This window comes from Phoca vitulina, unplaced genomic scaffold (genome assembly GCF_004348235.1).
Source record: "Phoca vitulina isolate PV1807 unplaced genomic scaffold, GSC_HSeal_1.0 scaffold28, whole genome shotgun sequence".
Lineage (NCBI taxonomy): Eukaryota > Metazoa > Chordata > Mammalia > Carnivora > Phocidae > Phoca > Phoca vitulina.
Window position 1 is genome coordinate 5068329 of NW_022589731.1, and position 15353 is coordinate 5083681.

General features: G+C 42.4%; 1 protein-coding gene across 5 annotated transcripts in view; it reads right to left on the reverse strand.

Annotated features, from left to right (window-relative positions):
- Positions 1-15353, reverse strand: part of SORCS1 (sortilin related VPS10 domain containing receptor 1) — a 502288-nt gene that overhangs the window by 16002 nt on the left and 470933 nt on the right. For all 5 annotated transcript variants that reach the window (XM_032422994.1, XM_032422990.1, XM_032422991.1 and 2 more), the window contains 2 exons: positions 14836-14967; positions 5324-5423 (listed from right to left, as the gene is read on the reverse strand). In XM_032422994.1, coding sequence (XP_032278885.1) covers positions 5324-5423; positions 14836-14967 — 232 coding nt within the window. The remainder of the gene's footprint in view (positions 1-5323; positions 5424-14835; positions 14968-15353) is intronic.

A 15353-nucleotide genomic window follows, 5' to 3' on the forward strand; every position in this document is an offset into this window, starting at 1 on the left:
GGAAATAAATGCTGATGTGCAGACTTGCTGCAGTCTCCTTCAGGAACAGCCCTCCTTCTCGCTCGGTCTCTAGGTTCTCTTGTTCCGAGACGCAGAACTCTAATTTTTCTTCAATCTACTCATTTCCCACAATGTGTATATAAACAACTATAATACTTCCTGAAGGGATACCTGACATAAGAAAAACACCGAGATGCATTTTCTTTAGATGCGTGTTGGATACAGGAAGGCAAGGCTCCCCTCGTTGTTTAGTAAGAAGCAGCATGTCATGGAGCAGGTTCACAATTGAATAAACTGAACCTAAAGGTTAACTGAGGGAACGGGATTTTGAATCTATCTCTAGTGGTTATAAATTGATTACACATATAATTATTTATAAAAGCCATAGTTACTGAGCACCTGATATGTGCAAGTTCTCTGCCAGGTACAATGGTTACCATCATCATCATCAGACAAATACAGGTTTTAAAAACCCGTGTGAGTTCAGAGAAGGGAGAGATGATAAAAAAGTAAAAGTAGTAAAAGTACTTTTTTCTAGTAAAGTCTCTAGAAAGACACCATGGAAATGCTGGCACTGAGCTGAGCCTTAAAATACAAAGAGGAGATGGAGAGAGGTGGCGAATGGGGGAGGGATATTCCGCTTGGGAACAGCATGAGCAAAGGTACACAGTCAAAACACTGGCATTTCTAGTCTAGGACCCGGCTTGATTGATTTCTACCCCTTTTTCCCACTGTCTGGGCTGTGTAACATCATGGCCTTTGTCCGCTAAACACGACCGATGCTTTCAGGTCCCAAAAGGCAAAAACAGCTACAGCCGGTCACAGTCCTCCCTCAACTTCTCCTTAACAGCTTCTCATTCTCACCCTGTTCACATGTAATTTAAAATCCCTTTTTTCCACAAAGAGAATTTCAGAAACAATGCTGTTGAGTGGCTGAGCTCTCAAGAGGAACTGAAGAGAAAGGGAGAAGCACAGGAATCACTAAGAACAAAACAAGGACTGCATTAGAAGTTGAGCTCAGTGTAGATACCAAAACTAATGAATTCCCAGGTAGAACATGGGGCGAACAACCTAAATCCAGTCAGTCTCTAATGACATTCAGACCTAGAAGTGCTTACCTGCAAACAGGGAACTGAATTTGAAAAACAAAACAAGGCCAGTAAATTTCTGGAAGGAGACAGCTCTTTTTCCTTGGAGACAAACCAAATTATGCACTGCCTCTCTCACTAGCAACACACTCTGGCTCAAACATTTTTAAAAGAAGGCTGATGAACATCTGCTGGGCAATTAATGGAATGCAGCAGTGTGCTGTAATGGTCCCTGGGAAGGTATTAGCAATCCTGCTTAGGAGACATGAAATGTTGCAAACCGTCGTACTTTTTCCTTCTTTTTTTTTTTTTTTAAATTTTTATGTCCTCCTGCCTGCAGGGGGGATGAAAAGAAGGGAAAGGGAGTGAGGTAGAACTTCGGCATCAAATACTCTTCCTCACTGTTTCCTCTTTTCCCCACTTATCTGCATCCTTTTCTTCCTAGCCAGCCAAATAGGAATGTGCCGATTTTAACTTAATGAAAGAAAGTGTGGCAAGTGTCTCAATCCACTGATCTCCCACCCAGTGTGCCACGTTTTCTAAGTGTGAAAGAATTCACTCTAGCGTCTTGGTAGACACAATCTACTACTCTGTTCAAATAGTTTACAACAATCAGATGGCCGGGGCCGACTCAGGGGCACTCTAAGGGAAACGGATATCTCACATACTTCACTTCCTCACCAGAGGTACCAAAGAGTGCCCATCTTTACATAAACCTTGTCTTTTGTAGTGACAGTCAGGCTGAGAGCGATGCTGCACCTGTGGGTAGGGCCAATTTTACCGCTTTTATGAGGAACATGGCAACACTCAACACAGACAAAGTTTCCAATTCCATTATTCTGTCAGCCCTTGATGTCCTCTCCCTTTACTCTTCAAACTGGAGCTGATTATTCACATATAAGTCTACATCTACTGCAGTCACTGAGCCAGTCATGATAGGAAGATCAATAATGCCAGTTGGTCAAGGTTTGGAATTATCCTGCCAAAAGGTCCTACTGTCAATCTAACAGAGAAGAACCCTGAACAACCCACAATGGTTGGAAGTCAAAGACTTTTCTCACTTCTTCCCAATTGCCTAGTCTAACACTGGGGTTTTGCCTCAAACTACTTTTTAATTTTACTCTCTTGATAATCTTGCATCATAATGATCTATGTCGTGGGGAGTCTTCAAATCTCAGCGGGTTTACATGAGCTCCCAGTAACATACCTTCCTTTTGGCCACCCCTTCTTCCCAGAGATCTGAGTCCTGTTCCCCAAGTTCCCAGTGATGGAATGAACCATGAACATTAACTGGAGAAGTTCCAGATCTTCCCAACTTTGCCATCTGGAACTTACATTGGTGGTATTAACTGTTCATGGTTACCGGGAATGGACTTTCTTTCCCACGTGGAACGATGAATCCCACACGGATGCTTTTGCATGCCTTTGCTGTATCCGTTTCCCTGGCCAAGCCCTGGCTAAGTCAGTTTCAGCTAATTACCACTTTTTTGATCCCTGTTTTTTTTAGCCTGATCCCAGCTCTACCAGTTGCCATTATAGGAAACTTCCTAAGTAACATTTGAAATTAGGTTTCAAATTCAGCAAGATATCCTGAACCATCTCTGGAGTGTGATATGAAAATCAGTTAAATAAAAATCAGGCACGTAGAGTAACTGATGGAAGATAAGTATGGGAATATGGGAGGAAGCAAAGGTGTGAAATGCAGGTGGCCTTCAGAGCTGGAGGAGTGGGGTTAGTTCTCTGCCTAATTTAACCTAGATGGTCCCCTTTCCAATAGAGGCCCCTGGTAAACAGTAAGGGAGTTTTTTTCTAATAAATCAAGCTACTGCACAGCAAAATTTGTTGCCTGAAGATAGTGTTCATTTAGAAGCTGCATAACTGTAAAGCAAATTTTGCACTACAAGGGAGGGGCTCAGTTGGCCACCTCCCTTCAAATCCAGAATTCAGTATGGAACATCAGGCTCAGCTGTTTTTAACCTCTAAACTGAAAGAGAACAAGTAGCTCTAGCTATTATAGGAGAGGATGATAAGGTTCAGTCTGCCACCTAAACAGGCTAGGCTGTCTAATTAATCAGTAAATCTATTTAAAACAATTTCAGGTTGTTACTTGCCACTCATGTGAAAATTTTGTCAGTGGCTTGGCTATCAGGATGACTACAACTGATATTTTTGTACTTTGTTTTCTGGTACAACGAGCCGTGTGTAATTGCCACGTGTCACCGCCATTCACCAAAAACCAAAGGTCAACCTTTTAGTGGAAACCACTAATCTAGATCATCAAATGCCCTGAGATAGCTTGGCAGCTTTCTTTCATGCCTTAGGCTTAAAGGGTTTTCTCATAGGTCTTGCTTAATTGTTCTCTATACTCTCACATTTTCTCAATTTCTTCATGGCATTTTCATCAGCAATACAATTCAGAAAGTAGCATTTGTTAATTTGTTCCCTGCATGGCTTTCCCCAGGCATGGAAGCTTCATGAGGGCACAGACTCTATCCTATGCTGAGGACATTGCTTGGCTCAGAGTAGGCAGGCACTCTAAATGCCTGTTCAATGGATGAATTAGGATGGCAGGCTGGAGAACACAAAACCAGCTCTCCTCAATCCTCCTTGCTCTTAAGAGTCATCTTCTTCAAGGGATACTCTGAATCAGTCACACCTCCATTTAAACATCTTGATGGCTTCCCAGAGCCCACCAAATTAAGTACAAACTGCAGCCTGGCATACTTCCATGCTCCTCTTCCATATCCCATGCTCACAACAGTGACTTTTATATATTTGTTTTTTTGTTTTTTTTTTTTTTAAGGCAGTGGGAGTTTTTCTAAACAAAATATTTCATGAAACCTTAATAAACAAAGAAAAAAATATATGATCCGAACAGAAAAGAGGCTAGCAGCCAAACTGCTTGGCCTTCCTCTAGACTTAGGCACACCTCTGGAATCTCCAGAAATCCAAAGAATGGAAGTGGGAACTGCTGCTCTTTGTTTCCACTTATTCAGCATCCCCAAAGCTCTGGAGACTTTCACACTCCTTCTTTGGGGTTTTGGTGCTTGGAATGGTCTCTTGAGGTTAATCCTTTCCATCTTTTCCCAAAGACCATCTTCTCCATGAAGCTTTCCTGTATCATGAATACACACAGTTCCTTTCTGCTTTAAATTTCCTATACAACTTTGATTGTTAATAATAAAAAAAAGAAGGGAAAAATAGTTTACTATGTGCCAGGAACTACTCTAAGTGCATTGCCTGAATTAACTTCATCCTCACACAATCCCATGGACATCGGTGCTAGTGCCATTTCAAAGCTTCTGAGAAGTTAAGTCTCTTCTCAAGGTCTATATGGCAAGTAAGTGAGGGAGCTAAGACTGAAACCAACGATCTGGCTGCAAAATCGCAAAGTCTAAGTGCTTAAGTATATCACCTCTCTATATAAGCATTTATTCACTTTACTCATGAGATATCCGGCCATTGCCCATTTCCTGCACCTCACCACACCACCACGCTGTTACCATCCAACTATGCCACACCACAATCAGATTATATGGTTTTTGAGGCTAAAGACCATTTCCTATTAGCCTTTGTATTCCATGCAGCACCAGCACTATACTCTGAAAAAATAAGTACTCAATAAATATTGTTAATTTATTATTAATGTAACACAATAATATCTATTTCTATACACTTGGAATTATCTGAGTTACCACTGAGATTTCTACATAGCCTTAGTAGGAGGATCCCACCCCCACCCTGCTTTTCCAGGTGAAGAGACAGAAGCTTAATGATACTAAGACCATGCATGACCCACTCAGGGTTTATCTTGGTTATGGCCCTGTGCAATGCCTAAGTTCCAGTTATTTCTACTCATTATCCCAAAACTTAAAGAAAATTCTTTATAACATAAATAACTGAAAATAAGTTTTTGTAGAAAGATCGGAAAAAAGTTATTTGTAAGATTAACTTTATTTTTAAGACTTCTGTTGAGAAGGAGCATGGCATCATTTGAGGAGTATGTATTTAGGTGATTCCCTGACAGTTTTTGCCAGTGACTAAGTAGGAAAGTCTCCTTATTCTGCTGTCTTACGGGTCCCTATTAGGGCAAAAACGCCAAGTAAGGGAACCTCCAAAGACTGGTGCTCTTATTTCTCATTAGCAGTGCCATCATTTCATCTATGCCAAAAAAGCGGATTGGGATCCCCCTTTGCTAGAGCCACCAGCCAGCAGCCACGGACCTGGAAACTGACCTGCTGTTAAGTGGGCTGCGTGGACAAGGATTTGGACCCCAGGCTTCAGCTCAAAGTGCACCGAGTTTTGGTTGAGCTTGTGGATCAGCAGTTCTGATATCTGAAAGAAGAAGTGTTACAGTGAGTGCCTCCAAAATTGCCATGCCGACAATAAACAAACGTGCTGAGAAATATTTACTGTAGTTACCAAGGTGTCCTAATGTTATGCCTGTGAATTCTATAAATGAGTCTTGTATCATTTTGAGTTTTTATTCCAGAATACGCACACATAGTGATTTTTAAAGCATGACCCGAGCTTACATCCTAATTGCTACAAAATAGGACAAACTATTAGTAAATACAAACATTTCTGCTCTTAAAAAATTATCCTGTGTTATCCTAGAAAATTCACCCCCAGTTTTTTGAAAGAGCATTTGTTATACACAAAAACGTAAAAGAAGTAATTATGTACACTTTATACATTCTGGTGAGATTTGTATGCATTAATTTTACTTCTTGAGAGTAGACTCCATCTTATTCCTCTCTGTGCTTCCTTCCTCTTCCCCTAACTGTACCCTGTGGCTTTCACAGAATAGATACTTTATGAATATTTATTGAACAGTAAATATAGTTCCACTAAAATAATAAATTATACAGTTGGAACAAACTGTAAGCACAATCTCAGTGATGCATTGGCTGATCCTTGTTTCCTGCTTAGGGACATTAGCTAAAACACTCCCCAGGCTGACACCTGTGTACTGGGCAGACCTATGGGATTCTGGGCCATGAAATACAGAACCCCAACAAAGGACAAAGAACCATGTTTGGGTAGTAACAGAATAAAGATAGGTTTGATAGAAAAGGTGAAACTGTTCTGTTCACTTGTTTAAAGTAGAAAATCCAGCTCAATTTTCTTATCCTTCTGAACAATTTCTGAAAAGCTATCAGGGAAAATCACGCTCCTATTATTTTTATCTGGACTCCTTACTTTATTTTTAATAGTCTAATCATCAATTTAATATTTTATTTAATAAGCTATTTAAGTCTAGTTAGATGCTTTCTTTTTTTAAAATTAATTTATTTTTTTATTTATTTGAGAGAGAGAGAGAGAGACAGCAAGAGGGGGAACACAAGCAGGGGGAGTGGGAGAGGGAGAAGCAGGCTTCCCGTGGAGCACAGAGCCGGATGTGGGGCTCGATCCCAGGACCCTGGGATCATGACCTGAGCCGAAGGCAGGCGCTTAACGACTGAGCCACCCAGGCGCCCCTAGTTAGATGCTTTCTGACAACCATTTTTTTTCCTTTTATAAAAATTTGTCCAGTTTCACTTAGCCTACTGAGTTGCCAAAATGACACCTCTGAATGATCTTTTTACCAATTAAGCAGAGCCTGATGGCTTTGTTTTGAAGCAGAGAGTCCCTGGCAGACCCCCCTATGGGTAATGGAACTGAACTGCCTTGCAGATGAACTTGTTTGCTTAACAACAGGAACTTGGGATGACTGTCAGTGACCTGCAGTTGAGCACCTGGGATCCAGTGCAAGCTCAGCATCTCAAATGCTTTCATTTGGCATACCATGCAGAAAAACAAGGCTGTGATACAATTATGTTGAAAACAACTTTCTCCTCTATATTAGGCTCTCTATTACTCTTTTTCCTGGGCACTGGGAATCTTCTGGAATGCTCCAGGTTTATAGGAACAGATTTCTAGCACAGACTGTGCAGAATATTTTTCCTGTGTGATCTCTAAAGTGTTGCAATGTATAGGTTCCTATTCTATCTTATAATTTACTTGGTAAGGTCTTTATGGGAATCTGACAGGACTTTTAGTAGAGGTCAATCAGCAAGGTTTTTGCTAATGAAACCCAGAAATGTGTGTCTGTGTCTGTATACATACATACCATATATATATATATATATATATATATATATATATATATATATACACACACACACACATATATATATGTATACACACATCATATATGTGTGAAATATACACATTTACATACATATGCATATATATGTGTACATATCTATGTTTATATTTGCAGAGGAATATTTTAACTCAAATGGGAAAGACTTGTCAGAAGTAATTAATGAATTGCCCTGTTTTGCAGAGTCCATCATGTGGCCAAAAGGGAAATACGTATTCGCAAGAGAAAGACTTCTCTCTTTCAACCAGCTGAAGTGATATTTATTTCTTATTCCTGAGGATGTTTTTTCCTCAAGTGAGAGGTATAAATAACTAAACCAGAAGAAAGTGTTCATCAGAACAACATATTTCTAATTTATAATCTCCAGGAGAGTTCCTTGTGAAAATAATTAACTTCCTGGATTTGTTTTGGTTTATAACATTGCTTCACTGGATTTATCTGTATCATTTACAAAATTAAGCAGGCTACGCCAAAATAATCTGGTAGCACAAAGTATGTTTCACATATTCAACCTGCATCAAAGGACATGTGGTAAAGAACATGCATCTATGGGAAAGAAATTATGCACAGAAACAAAACTAAATGAAATGTACATTGCATACAAGAGTAATCTCAATTAGAACCATGTAATTCTCTACTCAAATAAATGAGTATGAAATTGTTGACAGATTTTCACAATTTTAAATGTTTTTCAAGCCATTTGCAGAATTGTTTATACTGTATTTTTCTATCACATCATGACTTGTTATATATTTTATATAAAATATACATTAAGTATATATACCATATATATAATATATATGCATTGAACCCTTTATATTGGCAAAGTTGCCTATTTCTCAATATTTTTCTAACATAGCATGTCTTAGGTATTAGTGCTGGTATCTCCATGGAAAGGACCATGGAGCTTACAGAACATACCTAAGTTTACCCAGTTAATATTTGAAGAGTTGACACCAGACTTCAGTTTTGTTTGACTCCTAATCCTGGGGCATTTTCATTAAAAACATTTTCCTTGAACCAGCTGACAAAAAGAGAGAGCAAGAGATATATGGGAAGAGGGCTGGCTGAGCAGGTTTAGGAAATTAAAAAAAAAAAAAAAAACAAAACACTGTAGCATTTCATTAATTATGCTGCCACCTCTTATTCATCTGTGAGGCGCACTTGTAACACCAGTCCCAGGTCAGCTGCCCAGTCCCAGTTGGCCCAGCTGCGCCAACAGGCAACTGCCAACCCTCTCCCCCGGACCGCCACATTCTGCTCACCAGTCAGTATAATTTGTACTGATCGGGAGAGACTTTGGCTATGAAAGGAGTGGAATAAACTGGAATCTGTAGGGCAGGTGGTTGCAGCCTAAATGGGAAGGACAAAACCTTGCATGATAGAGACTAAGTGGAGTAATGTGTGACTGCTGGGACACTGAACTTGTTGGAGCCAGTTCAATATATTTATTTTTCTTTCTCTGTCCAGTTAAAGTGTGTTGTCTTAGCAAATTGCACATACCCTTTGTGCTGTTATCCCTCTCCTGCTGCTCTCCCACACAGTCCATTTTCTATTCTCTTCCTAAATAATCATGACCAAAGAAACAACATATTATTCTTGGTATCTGCCCATTGGTGGACTCGGCCTGGAATTCCAGTGCAACCCACACTTGCCTTCAAGTACCAGTTAAAAACACAGTGGGGACACAAGAAAAACACTTGGAAAGCTCCCATCAGCATGGCGTAGTGGGAGGGACCTGCTATAGGGGAAAACACCAATTCTCTTCTGTATCTTCTTCACAAAATATAAAATTTAAGTACGGCAGTCAGAACAGGCTAGGTTAGGCTGGGGTAACAGGGTTAAAGGCTCAGAGGTTTCCAACAATGAAGATATATTTCTGGCTCCCACTTCATACCCAATGTAGGCGGACAGTGATGCTTTGTTCATTATGGTCACACAGGCCACACAGTGGAACTGCCCCCCCCCCCAAATGTTTCTGTCCACAGAACCACAGGAGGGAAAAGGAGCCCTCAAGGGTCTACAACTGGTATTTGAATACTTCTGCTTACAAGGAAACAAATCACTTCTGCTCCCAACTCATTGTCCAGAATCAGTCACATGGTTCTGCCCACAGAAGAAGCACACGGTACCAGCCTACCGTGTATCCAGGAAGTGAGCTGGAAATAGTCAACAGCAGTGACGGTTGCCACACAAAGAATACATTTAATGCTGAAACAATTTTTAATGAAACCAATAGGAGAAAACACACTCTCAGATTATAAGAATGAAAAGTGTCAAATATTGAAACATGAAGAAAGAGAATTTAAGAACAGAGCAGTTGGTAAATTTATGAAACATATAAGCCAAAGAAGTGGTACAAGGTGCAACTATAGATGCGCAATGGTCTTTGGCAGATTTATCAATGATAAAGCTGCACTGGGCCAAAATACTAACGTTTATCTCTGAAGTTGGCAGGAGGAATGCAAACCCTACTGAACATAAATAGCATTCTGGTGCCATGTTCAGAGATACTTGCCTGTAATGATCTTGGAGCTGACCCACCAGATCACTCCTGATCCTGTTAGATTATTAAGCTCTTTTGAAATAGCAGTTGAAGAATCTTCCTTTTGGATTCAACCCAGGAAGAGCTTTCCCAATTCATACAACATAATTTTTTGGATAAAATCATGGGGAGGGCAACAGAACCAAACACTAATTCTAGTTAACACTAGCTTACCCAATTCCCTTCTTTCTTAGCACAAAAGAATCATCTTGATTAAAGTGCCTGAGAAGTTTCCTGGGTGATATAATGAAGAAACACATTGGCTATACATATCTCCTTCCCGGTATTCCCCATCACCAGCTCTAAATTTGTCTCCCTTGGCCATATTCCTTCCAGTACAACTCTTACCTAATCACCTTTCAATTATAGTTTCCTGCTTTAATGATCTTCCTTGTGAACTCCAGGTATTTGTATAATCCAACTCCCCATGTTAAAAAATCCAGACAGGGTAGATTATGTGGGTAATAGTTTGAGATTATCAATTATAGTTCATAATGAATCTTTACTTCCTTAAAATGCTGCGAATAGATGGTTCCATTTTCAGAGGCTCCTTTCCTTTCTCTGGATTTTGGATTCTCCATCGGTCAAAGGTATATGGTAATAAAAACAGCCAAGGAGGAAATTCAGTGACGGTGGTTGACATTTTTTCCATAATCTTTTTGTTTCTTTTTAAATGTTTTCATGCCCTTTAAGGATTCTGCAGGACAACAGGTAGGCTCCCTATCTCTCCAGCACAGTGTCACAAAGACTCTCGATAGAACATGGTGGTCTTTCCTCCCTCCAGGAGAGCCAGATATACATCTGCTCCCCTCTGAGGACTCCGAGAGAAGCAAGGGAGTATAGGCGGGGGGCGGGGGGGGGGGGGGGCGTTGCTCCAGACCTGAGCCGTTGGGGCAGCAGGATGTGCTATCCCTGATGAGGCCAGTTAAGGGCAAGTGAGCCTTTTCTCACTCCCCAGAGATCTGAAATAAAGACTGGTGGAACCCTCCCAGACAGAGGTCACTTGATTAACCCTGTGCACGTTAGCCTGATAACAGGGTCAAGTACTTCTCACTGTGAGGAATTTTCAATTTATTTCACAGACAAGATAGCTTGATCTGAGCCAGCATGGCTGCTCCCCTGGGGAAGCTAAGGGAGGAGAGCCAAGAGCCCTTTGCTGGGGCCTCATCCTTGCAGTTTCCCGGGCCCGTCTAGCCAGGGCCCCACTTCTTCCCCTGCTGGGGGTTCTGTGTGGTACGCTTACAAGAAAGGAGCCAGAGCACCAAGAGAGGGATAAGGTCAGCCCTTCCCAAGTTCCATCTGGGATTTGGAATGCAGACCTCGGGGAGGGCGGGGGCCGGGGCACATGGTGGGGAGCATTTCCTTCTGTTGTTTGCTTCTGCTCTGCATTCCTTTAAAATTTCTGTGTAATTTATTACAGAGAGAGTCAGCTGCTTTAGTCTGCCTGGTGTTACTTCTCTCTCCCCACTTTCTTTGAGGAACCATGTCCTTCTCCGTTCTCTGTCCACTGGATGCTGGAGAGGCTTCCTGACCCCCGATCCAGGCAGCGTGTAAAACACCTGAGTTGTTGGAACCAGCACACCGTCCCTCTGACTACAGGGATGAGGTAAGAGATGTCCACTTCGCCCAGGTCAGGCCAGTGAGAACTGTCCACCTGGAGCTCTCGCGGTGCTCTCGGGAGACAGACACTGCTTTTCCGATGGGGCTGACAGGCTGACTAAACAGAAGCCCGGGCCTCTGGTGGCCATCCTCGCCTTCCTGCCCGCTGGCTTCATTCTCAGGCAGATTTCCCCATGGGGTAACAAAGAAAAGAGATGGAGAAAGAGGGAGAGAGGGGGGTGTTTGGTGGCATTTTTGAGTGGCTCTGAATTCACTGAATGAATCCATGCTTGAACTATATCCTTGGACCTCCCCATTAAATAAGCTTGTAGATTCACTGTTTTTGCTTAAACTGGTTTGAATTGGCTCTCTCTCAGTTGCATCAGAAATTAAAAGAAAAAAAAGGATATAAAAACTCAAGACAAAACAATGCATTTCTCATTCATTTCCTGGTGCAACAGCCTTGGTACTTTCAGGCCCACGGAAGCAAAGTGGCAACCAGTCCATGTCTGCAGTGGGGCCGAGTGGGGGCCACAGGCTTGAGTTCCTCGCAGAGACACAACTAGCATCTCATTGTCTTGAAGAGCTGTGTCACCTCGAGCAAGTCACTCCTTCGTGTTGGGGCATCAATTCCCTCACTTTAAAAGGACTGAGTCAGCGAGAAGGGTCAAAGAACCCTCTTTTGTTGAAAACTACAGGTTTCCAGTGGTAGCCCATTTCATAATATCTTGACACGAGGCTCAGTTTTATATGTTGATTTCATTACTGCACGTTTTAAATCAAGGTAAGAATATTCGCCACGACAAAGACACGCATTTCTTATGTGCCTAGTTTGGCATTTGTTTGGTTAGAGTCCTGGATAAGGTGGATGCACTTGCAATTTCCTTAAACAGACGTACAATGCTAGCCTGGTAGCTTGTTTTCCTTCATGCTGCAAATCCACATGAAAACTCAGATGGGGCTCCCTCACTCCTGTGTAGTCAACTCATGCATATCCCTTCTGTTTCTTACTGTCCTTGTTCTCTTCTCGATTTTGTATAATTTCATGCAGTCATCTTCTTCTTACTCCTGCCAGCCTCTTGCTTCCAATATGTGCCCTTGACTATACCAAATAGTCTTCTTTCACAAGCTTAAACTTCCCTTTTGCGTTTCCATATATCCTCTTCCTATCTCGAGATTGCCACAAATGTATCCAGAATCTATGTACCACTTACTGAGCATTTACTAGGAGCCAAGTACTTTGCATGTCATTTCTTGAATGTTCTCTCGCCCTATGAAATGGGTATTATAGATTGCCTCACTTTGGCTGACTTACATGACTTTCCTAGTCCTAACTTACTTTATCTATAAATGATACAATGGATATTAGAGCTAAAACTAGAAACTTGGTTTTTATTTCTCCATTCCTGTGTTCTTATTTAAGATTTTATTTATTTATTTGAGAGAGAGAGAGAGGGCACAAGTGGGAGGAGGGGCAAAGGGAGAGAGAGAAGCAGATGCCCCACTGAATGTGGGGCCTGATGTGGGGCTCCATCCCAGGACTCTGAGATCATGATCTGAGCTGAAGTCAGACCCTTAACTGAGTGAGCCACCCAGGTACCCCACTCCTCTGTGTTCTTTCTAATGAAATGGCTGGTCTCCCTACAATGTGTGCCAAATGCTAAGTCACACAGCCTTCAAACCTGACTCAATGGTTCATCAGTGACACCCGGCGGCCCCAGAGACAGTCACTCAATTCTCAGAATCTTGAGTGGGGGGTAGTCGGATGAGAGAGAGAATGAAGGGAAACAAGAGCTCCAGAGAAAAGAGTCAAAACAAGATACATTCTTACACAAACAAAAGAAACTTTACAGAACATATCCCTCTTCTTCCCACATTTCTCAAGAAAACATCTAAAAAATATGATACTTTTAGAAAAAAAAAAAAAAAAATGGAAAGCATGAGAAACAGGGATGCCCAGATGATGTGATGCCTTGGAAATTGGCTGGCTCTAAGTGTGGACTCTCTTCCATACTTGAAAAGGTTATGATCTGGATTTCATGGAAGACTGACACGATTTCCAGAGGAAGAATGACTGTACATGCTCATACCTCAAGCCTTAGATACTCATCTACCTCCCCTGAAGGTTCTCAGCAGTGCTGGGATAAGAAGCAATCCATTTCGTTCTCCCACAAAGTTGCAGGTGCAGATAATAATTTGTGGAAAATAATGGGAAGCTGAGTGCCAGGGCCGGGTGGGGTCAGATGCAAATCCAATGGACGACCTGCTGTGGGCTCTTCAATCGCAGTTCACTAGGAGATGGAGTTCAACAGGGCTTTCCAGGACAGCTTTGTTCTTCATTACTTGCCCATGGAGAAAATTACAGAGGTGAGCCTTCTGCCAAGTGAGAAAGCGCAGTTGAAAGGAACGTGTGTACTAGGAGGTGGGCCATGCTGTAATTCGGGGTTGTTGTTAATAAGGCTGTCATAGGAGGTTCTCAAGCCATCTTCAAAGACGAGAGATCATGTGACTAGATTACAGGCTCATTCTAAGCAAACTGAAAAACTCCACGTACTGGAGGGGAAAAAGCCAATATTTATTCAGAGTCTGAGAAGAATCCTATTTTTAATCTTTCTGCCAGAAAGCACTGAGAAACCAAAATCATGCAGTTTCTAACGGGGTAACCAGACCAAGACTGATGATTTTAACTGAACGATGATGAAGAAAAAGGGAAAGGGGAAGGAAAATGGGAGGAAGAGGAAGAGAAAGTAGAACAATATAATAATCATTCTCACTACACAAGATTAAAGACTCCTTTGAAGTTAAAAGGAGGAGAGGGGGATAACAGAGATGGAAGGGGGCAGGACACACACACACACACACACAGAGTCTATTACTCCAGAAGGTGCTAGACATGAAGAAAAGATGGACCCCACACAGCCAGCAAAGGTGGTCTGGAGCCAATATTACTTCATTTATTAGAAACACAAATCAGGTCATCTTAGCATGGTGGCGATACAGAGGATTTATGATATGTATAAAAGTCATACCTTTTAAAAACAGTATCATGCATCGCATATCATTTGATTCTAATGACATTCTTGTGATGAAAGTCAGAAAAGGAATAAATGGGTTCAACTTCCATGTATTATTCAGCCACATGCTTTTCCCCCACTTACTATCTTGGACAGTTTGCCCCATAGATTGATCTAATTCACGTAAGCCCTCTGTTCTCCAGCGTGGAGGTACATTCTGAGGAGGTCAGCTACCACCGGCAATGCCCACGCTTGCGCGTGTTTGGCGGTGAAGCTGTAGTTAGGATCCGCAGATTGTGGGTGAGGAACAGAAGACCACAAACAGCCAGCGCCCTCACCCTCAAGCTGGGATCCCTCAGAGCTGCCGTGCTGGGGGGGTCTGGTACCAGCGGGGTGTGGCTCAGACTTCTGTGGAAGCTGAGTATCACCTGGGGGACTCACCTGCTCTAGGTCCTCAGCCGACCGTTTGTTTTCTCCAGTCGGATCCTGATAGGGCAAGACAAAGAGCTCAGCGGCGGTGGGTAAGCCAGGGAGCACCGCCACCAGGATGTGCTGGCCTGGGACCCCGGTGGCCTGAGGGAGAGACAGAAGCTCACGTAAGTTCTACAGGAGAAGGTGGTGAGGATGCATGGAGTACTCGTGGGCAGTAGGGCGGCAGGAAGACACAGTGGGTGGGGTGGGCAAGCAGGCAGGCAGGACGTGAGCCTCATGGAAAGGGACATGACACGGGGTAAGGCAGCTGGAGCCTGTGTCCATGGCACTCCCAGGGGCTAAGACAGTGATTTCTCCCTGCGGGAGGTGGGTGCAGCATCTCTCTTTCTGCGGGACAGATGGCAGATGCAAGAAGGTTCAACAGTGGCTTAAGGCCATCTAGGTAGTGCATGGGGATGCTGAGCTTGGAACTTGGGTCTGACCACGAAGCCCTTCTTCAGCCTCCCTTCGCCTGATACTTAGCACTC